This window comes from Priapulus caudatus, unplaced genomic scaffold, assembly GCF_000485595.1.
Source record: "Priapulus caudatus unplaced genomic scaffold, Priapulus_caudatus-5.0.1 Scaffold1779, whole genome shotgun sequence".
NCBI classification, from domain to species: Eukaryota; Metazoa; Priapulida; class Priapulimorpha; order Priapulimorphida; family Priapulidae; genus Priapulus; species Priapulus caudatus.
Window position 1 is genome coordinate 33,319 of NW_014578840.1, and position 8,450 is coordinate 41,768.

Consider the following 8,450-nt stretch of genomic DNA (forward strand, 5'->3'; position numbering starts at 1 on the left):
CTCTCTCTCTCTCTCTCTCTCTCTCTCTCTCTCTCTCTCTCTCTCTCTCTCTCTCTCTCCTCTCCCATCTCTCTATCTCTCTCTCTCCGCTCTTGCTCGCGTAATGAACGTGACAAGAGAGGTGTGTTTGCCGTGCAGTCGATTCAATGCAAGTAGCCACGGCAGTGATTGCGAAAGAAGCCTGCCTCCTCCTCCTCCTCCTCCTCCTCCTCCTCCCCTTTCTCCTCTCCCGCCCGCGCGTTCTTTCTTCACTGTACGCCCCTCCCCCCCTCCCCCCGCATCACGGGACTACCGCAGTCGTCTCCGCGACACATGTGCACAAGGCGCAATTGCCCGATAAAATGTCAAATGACGAAGCGGCAGACGGGAGGAGGGAGGGGAGGTAAAGAGTCCGACGAATCTCTCTGAAAACCTGAATCACTGCCCCTGAAATCAGCGCCATCTCCCGGCGGTATCCGCCCCGACGAAGCTAATATACGAAACGAGATTCGCCTTCGTAATTAATTTAATATAAACCTCGTATTATTTCAAATTCAATACATTATTAAAGCCCAGCAGACGACGTTGACGCGTTTCGACACCAGTTTTAAAGTATTCATTGCGTAAACAATGATTCCTGGCCTTGAATAGTTATATATCCGTATAGTTATCCCTAGCATAAATTATGCAGTGCCTATTCATTTCCCAAATGGCCACGTGGCAATTCCACGCGATGAATGCTCTCTTATCTAACGGAGAATGCAAGCGAAAATAAAAGGCATTTGTAGCCTAGTACGGTGACCACGTATGCCGCGTTGCCACAACGTATACCGCAACTAGATGTCAGACTAGGATCTAAGATTCTAGACAGGTTATTATCAATATGGACAACCGCACTTCAAGCTTCAGTCAGACTAGTCGAAACGGATTCGCATCTTATCTGTCCGGGACCCGTTTTCGGATATAGAATTAATCTTAACATGTGTCTTAGCATTAACTTTTTTTCTGTTAGACCGTTGACAGAAACATCGTAAAGTTATGAGAATGCAGAAATCCTACCAAACTTCGTCATATAACTTTATACGTCATATACCTATAACGCAGCAAGTATTCGCTTTCTAAGCTATTGAAGGCGTTTACTCATCAAGACTATAGCAAAGCCTGTGTTCCTCTAGTGTAGTCTACACTGTAATAGTGGTTGGACCTGCAGCGCGGTAGCAGGCTTGTAGTATTCTATAATGCAGTTGAAGTTTGGCCTTCCACACCTTACGCGCACTTCCTCAACATTCTCCACACGCCCCTATCTACAGGCTAACGCTCCATGCATTAGGAGTGTTCCCAACTTTGATAACATTAATGATTAACGATTAATGATTAATGATTGATAATCCTAACCCTAACCCTAACCCTAACCTATAACATAACCCTAACCATTAACATGGTTCATACAGGAGGACTGAAAGACTTTTTTCAAAGACTTTTCAAGGACATTTTATCGGAAATTCAAGGACATTATAATCAGACATTTTATCGGAATTCATACACAAAACAAAACATACCTGGATTAATTTAATAACCCCATTCTTAATCACTGTATGTCACCTCTAAAACTTACCTGGATCACATTAATAAACCCTTCTAATTTTCTAAACACTGTCACTTCTACAACATACCTTGATTTACTGGCTGATTTTACTGACTTAATGTAATTTGTGATTATATTTAACTGTCTATCATGTCTATAGCTTTTTAAGCTCATTTAACGCAATTTTTATTGAGGTTTGCACATTATTGATGGTACAAAATTTCCTTTTATTACAGGCAAGGATTCTTTCTAAAAATTCAAGGACATTTTCATGAAATTCAAGGACTTTTCAAGCACAAAATCAACATTTACTAAATTCAAGTACTTTTCAAGGACTCCCCTCAAATTCAAGGACTTTTCAAGGACTGTGCGAACCATGATTTAATGACATTAAAGTTGGGAACACTCCTACTAGAGTATCACCCTATCTGCAGATACCGACACCACTCCCCGAGTAGCGGACTGTGTCTACCTACACTCACGCTTACTTCGTGGTGGCTACGCCTTCGCAACGTACGGAGTTAACCGGATTATCTTCTGGAGTTGAGGGTCAGGCCATAATAAAAATATTGTTTGTTTGTCCTCACCCGACCGACCCGCCAAAAAGGGGCCGACTCACAAAATTTTATTGATTTTTTTTTTTAAAAACAAATTGTATCACTGTAACAATATACTACATTATATAAATCTTGTAGAATACATTATATCACGGAGCGTATAATGACAAATACGCTTGACAAATACGCATAATGACAACATACGCAAATATTTGTCATTATACGCTCCTGATTATATGCTACCAAGCCAAAAGAAACATTCAAAATAAAAGACAATCTCCATGCCACACAAGCACACCCAAGCATGTAACACCACGCTGAAATTGTAAAAAAAGCCTACCTACCTACCCAAACTTTTCAGCGTGGGTCGGGTGAGGGCAAACAAAATGTTTTTAATTGTGGCCTTAGGTAACGCAGAAATTTATAATATCAATTAAAAATCCCTCATCATTAATATTAAGCAGGCAGGTGTCAGGCGCGCAGCGAGCATATGTTCTCTTCATGATCAGACGGAAGCTGGTTTTAACAGGTGGCTCTTCTCTCTCCTCTCTCTCTCTCTATCCCTCTCTCTCTCTCGCATTCTCTCTAGACCTCTCTCTCTTTCTATCTCCTCTCTCTCTCGCATTCTCTCTAGACTCTCTCTCTCTCGCGCATTCTCTCTCTCTCTCTCTCTCCTCTCTCTCGCATTCTCTCTCTCTCTCTCTCGCATTCTCTTCTCTCTCTCTCTCTCTCCTCTCTCTCTCTCTCTCTCTTCTCTCTCTCTCTCTCTCTCTCTCTCTCTCTCTCTCTCTCTCGTCTCTCTCTCTCTCTCTCTCTCTCTCTCTCTCGCTCTCTCTCGATTCGTCATTGTTCTCTCTCTCTCCCCTCTCTCTCTCTCTCTCACGCCCTTGCTCTCTTTTTCTCTCCCCCTCTCTCTCTCTCTCTCTATCGAAGGAATCCCTACCGGCTACGACGATTTTCATTAAAATAATATTCTCACTAACGTGGACATCATACAGGAAGACAGACAGGAAGCTTCCACAAACGCAATCCTTCCATCTCACTAGGATGAGGAGGTCGGGAGCGGTCTCGATAAAAATCGAAGAACTTGTGTACGCGAATAGAAAATGACGAGCCACGCTGGCGAGTTGGGTTGGGTATAGGAATCCACGAACAACTTCCTATATCGAATCGAATCTTAATCGAAAAGGATGATAGATATGGAATAATAAAGACGATGGATAAGAAGGTGGAGATAGATATACACACGAAGAGATAGGAACACGCGCGCCTGCATTGCAACAGTACGTTCGAATCTATCTGTGTGACATATCACGCGACCTGCATGGGCGCCCCGTGTACCACCGCTTATATACACCGCGTACATTATATACAATTTACTGAGCGTGCGCGTGGGCGTTATTAGATATATCTTATTATATTCCATAAGTTCTTGTTCAATTTTAATAGAGATTCAACATTAACTTAATTTTAACTTCCAAACTTCGTAATTTCTTACAAGAGACGTGTTTATAATATTAAAACTGACGTGATTTTGAGAAATACGTGAATCTACGATAGAAATCTAGTCAAAAGCAGCGATCGACCCACAAACAAATCTGGTTTAATACGGGGAGGGTGGAGGGGTGGGGTTAGGGTGGAGCTATTGCCCATTCTCCCCAGGCATCTTCATCGTCTATCTGAATCTGTGTGACATATCACGCGACCAGGGTGCCCCCGTGTAGCGCCGCTTATACAGCGTACATTACCGCGCGTGCGTGCGCGTCGGCGTTATAATATTTAGGGGTGAACTTTACAGACGCAAGTATCTGACGCAAGTATGGATCACGCAAGATTGGACGCAAGTATGTAGACGCAAGTATTTCTTTTACAGACGCAAGTATGGATCAACAACTGGCTTGGTCAGAGGGCGCTCTCTTTTTCTTTGTCTTTCTTTCTTTCTTTCTNAAAATAATACATACTAAAGAGTAAAAAGAAAAAGGAAAAAAGGGGAAAATAAGTTCCCCAGCTGGGACTCGAACACTGAATCCAGGTGTAGCAGACGTGCTGATTCTGAAAATATCTTTAGTTTTCCTCTAGGCTGCGGAGTTCTCTAGTTATGAGCGAACACACTAATTCGGCTGAACAACTTTATATATATAGAAGATAGTGCTTGCCCTTCGCTCACTGCTCCCCAAAGCGCGCTCGCGTGTTCGGTTTGCGCGCAATTTCCAACGTCGAATTTCTGCGGTTAACAAATAACGAGGAGACTTCTATATGTGTGCGCGTTGTGAACTTTCTTCGAGAAGGTTACACGCGATGACCCTGGCAGTAAAAAGGATCGCGCTTTACGATTAGCTTCCAACGTATAAAGGGCGGCGGGGTGCACGTATATGCAATATCTCAGTATAAAAGGTAAAAGCCGAGCCGGGTGACATTTTCATCGGCGGTCTTCCACTCAACACACCTAATGCGGTGCAACACTCGCTAACGCACACAGCCAATACTATAGTATTAGTCTCAATGTGACAATGCTATAGTCTTAAGGTGACAATGCCTAGTCTCAAGGTGACAATGCTATAGGCTCAATGTGATGTGACAATCACTCTAACTGCGTTACACTGCCGTAACGAAAGCGGACACAGGATTTTTTACCTTCTTCGCCCGCAAAAGAGGTCTGCCTAACCTTTGCCTGCCGTCTCTTGTGTACAGAATACAGGGAGCGTAGGTTAAGCTGCTTAAATTTGTACGGCAATCGACCAAATCCTGTTGACGCAGGTCTTCATTCACGCGGTAAAAAACGGGAAATTTCTCTCTTCCACCTCTGGCATTTTGCTATGAATTTCCGCGTTCAAATTCGGGGAAGGGGGGGTCTGCGCGGGCGGCACGTATAAGCAATATATCAGTAAAAGGTAGAGCCGAGCGGTCCGCCATTTCCATCGGCGGTCTAACGCCCAACACACCTAACGCGCACAGCCGATGCTATATAGGCTCAAGATGACAATCACTCTAACCGCGTTACACTGTCGTAAAAAAAGCGGACACCGGATTTTTTTTACCTTCTTCGCTCGTGAAACTGCACTTGTGCGTTTTTACACCGAACGGGAGATTATCACGGATTAGGAGAGAAGCTGTCGGATGTCTCCCAAGAGTCTCTCCCCCTCTCCCCCTCTCCCCCCTACACGTACACGTACGTCCGCTGTACCCGTACCGATTTGTCGTGTGGGGAAAAGCCTTGCACTGATCGCCACGTACATGTATTTCGCGTGCTCGTGAGGCGGATTAGGAGGGTCGATGTTGACAACTAAATTGTTGATAACCGTTCTCTCATCCTCACGCGCAATAACGATAACGGGACATCATTTTTATTGCATGACACAAAAGCGACAGGCAATTGCGCGCGCGACCACAGCGCGACGCGACGTGACGTCGTCAATGGCAACGGTGCGTCTAGCGAGGTCGGATGCAACGAATCGACGTCGCTCTATGCCTGCACCGTGCGTAAGCTTCCACCGCTGACCCGTTACCCGCATTTCTCACGATAAGAATTATTTTATTTTACGACGAATACCGGGTACATTGACGTGCGTTAGCGACAAGACCAGGCGCACACTTCCCTAGGCTTCACAAAGACAACTATGGATCCGTCGCTGTCGTCACACCGCTGCCGACCGAGGGTCAATAATCGACGGAATCGACTCACGAAATAAAATCACTCTCACGCTGAATACTGCTGCAAACATGCGAAGCATCTAAACACAGCAGCGTGAGTGTCGGAGCATTGACTACTTACTATACACGAGAGTAGATTCAGCGCACCTTTCCGTACATGCACGCACAGACAACCACGAATAGAATTCGGGAGAGAGAGAGAAGCGTGAGAGCGGCTCTGAGTCTGAAACCGAACGTAGGCACAGCAGACGTTTGTCGGGTAAACACACAACGAAAACAATCGCGTCGCCTTTGTTTTTGTTTTCGCTTCCCAAATTCCTTCCCAATTTTCCTACGAAAACACGTGTGTTTTTTTTCTATTTGTCTTCGTCGGGCGTACCATTTTTTCTATCGTTTTTTTTATCGTCGTCTGGCGCGACAGCGTCACGCGAGTTAAAATAAACATTAAATACCTGTAAATATTAAAGCCATAAAGCCCTGTCGCCGATATAGCTCTGTTGACACAGGTATGTGGCTGTCGCCTTGTGTGAACAAGGGCTAGGGTACTAGAGCTATCGCTGACAGTGCTATATTATATAGAAAGATGTGGCGTGGTACACATCCCCTCGATGGCAAACTTCCCTTCCCCGCCTCTACGCATGGGAAATAAAGGTAAAACCTGCGTCGTAGTTCTACCGGTGTCCTTCTGGACATGCTTATGCCCATGCGGGGATGTGTATGGCATGCTAAACGGTTAACCTGCATCCTCGCTCGCTCTGTCGGAATACAGAGGGAAGAGGGAGCGTGCACATATATACATACCCGTCGATCTCGCTTCTATAATCGCATACACGGTAGAGTTCAAAATTAGGCGTAAAATTGTGCTAAACGTGACTTTATTTTTGAAAATAACGACCTCAAAACACGCTCGCGCGCAAAATTTACCGACCGGTCATTTTTTTCCACTGTAGGTCCACGATTTTCTGCTTCTCAAGCGGACGACGGTGTCATAGAAGTACGGAAGGGTTTGTTTAGGTATTACTCGTGCGGAAATTTTCACCTCCTCTGGTTGAATTTATACGTAATACGTAATTTTCTAGCGCGTTACATAAAAGGTAATTCATGATCATCCCTAGTAATTAGTAACTCGCTCACCTGGTCGGCTACGGACATGACGTGCATGTTTCTCGTCGTGTTCAGGTGCAACACCGTGTACTTGTTCGCGGTGCACAGGTCGTAGGCGACGCCCATGAACGACGTGCTGCCCGTCTTTGGCACTCTGTTGTAGACGATGACAAGGTCGTCGGTGGCAGCAGACGCCAGCGACGTTGCCCTGGCAACCTGCGAGCGATGCTGCATGTCAATGGTGCTCAGCTGCACTTTCGCGAGGGCTTCCTCTGTAATTAAAAAACAATAGTTTCGAATAAATATCGTTAATTATTAAAGTTTAATTATTAATAATCGTTTATTTATTTTTTTATTTTTTTATTTAATTGTGTACTGCGTGGCCGCCGTCGCAAAAACGTGTGATTACGCAGACGTATCCTATAAACGATGCACTGTGTATAGATTAGATGTTATTTAAATATATTCATTTAGCATAATCACGCTCGGTAATTTCTTGTTAAACTTTTATAGAGATTCAACGTTAACTTAATTTTAACTTCTAAACTTGTAATTTCTTAGGAGTTTTTTATATTAAAACCGACGTAATTTTCAGAAGTATGGGAATCTACGATAAAAAAAAATCTAGTCCAAAGCAGCGAGCTATTCACAAACAAATCTGTTATAATACGAGTGGGGGGGATTGGAGGGCGGGGTTGGGGTGGAGCTATTGCCCATGATCCCCGTGCAGATGTGCATGTTTGGCGACTACGTACTCACTTATTTCATAAAATAACATCGGGTGGGGGGCAGCTTGACCGCTGGCGACCGCCAAATGACATTCACACTAACATCGACATGCAAACAGGAAGTTTCGGCAAATTCAATCTTTCCATTTCGCTCCGCCGACGAGACGCGGTCTTGATGAAAATCGAAGGAAATGTGCAAATCGAAAAAGACGAGCTACGCGCGCGAGTTGAATAGGAATGCACTGCTTCTAGGAAGCCTACTGCAGTACGCGTGTAGATGGCGGCAGATACGAGTTTTTTTCCCCTGCCTCCTTCGCAAGATAAGTATCACTGAAGCACATCATCGAACATTGCTAGTTACAAAATGCGATATAGACGAATGCTAAATTCTGGACAATCGGCAATTTTCTGAAATGGCTCTGCGTTATCGAATTGTAATTTCTAGGATTCTAGGTAGATTCTAGGGTCTTACGTTGTTGAGCTTAAGTTGAGAAATGCAGTCTCTATACCATTATATATCATTAGGACTACACACACGAACGTCCGCACGCACGCACGCACGCACGCACGCACGCACCAACGGACCAACCAACCAACCAACCAACCAACCAACCAACCAATCAAGCAACCAACCAACCAAACAACTAACCAACCAACCACCTCACCCAACACGTTAACGCCAACCGAAAGGAAATATACCCTTTTAAATCGGGGTGTCGAACCGAAGTCAACTCGTGAGCAGATGCACGCTTATTACCACGCGCGCGTGCACGCTGCGTGCAATCACGCTTGCATCACGCACGCTGCGTGCAATCATGCTTGTATCACGCACGTACGCGCGTTTGC

General features: G+C 44.8%; 1 protein-coding gene across 1 annotated transcript in view; it reads right to left on the reverse strand.

Moving 5' to 3' along the window:
• The window catches only part of LOC106817584 (heparan sulfate 2-O-sulfotransferase 1-like), a 36,574-nt gene extending 29,430 nt beyond the window's left edge, over window positions 1-7,144 (reverse strand). The window contains exon 1 of the mRNA XM_014822261.1: window positions 6,907-7,144. Within this exon, the coding sequence (XP_014677747.1) occupies window positions 6,907-7,110 (204 nt within the window). The 5' untranslated portion in view covers window positions 7,111-7,144. The remainder of the gene's footprint in view (window positions 1-6,906) is intronic.
• Between the last annotated feature and the right edge of the window lie 1,306 nt (window positions 7,145-8,450).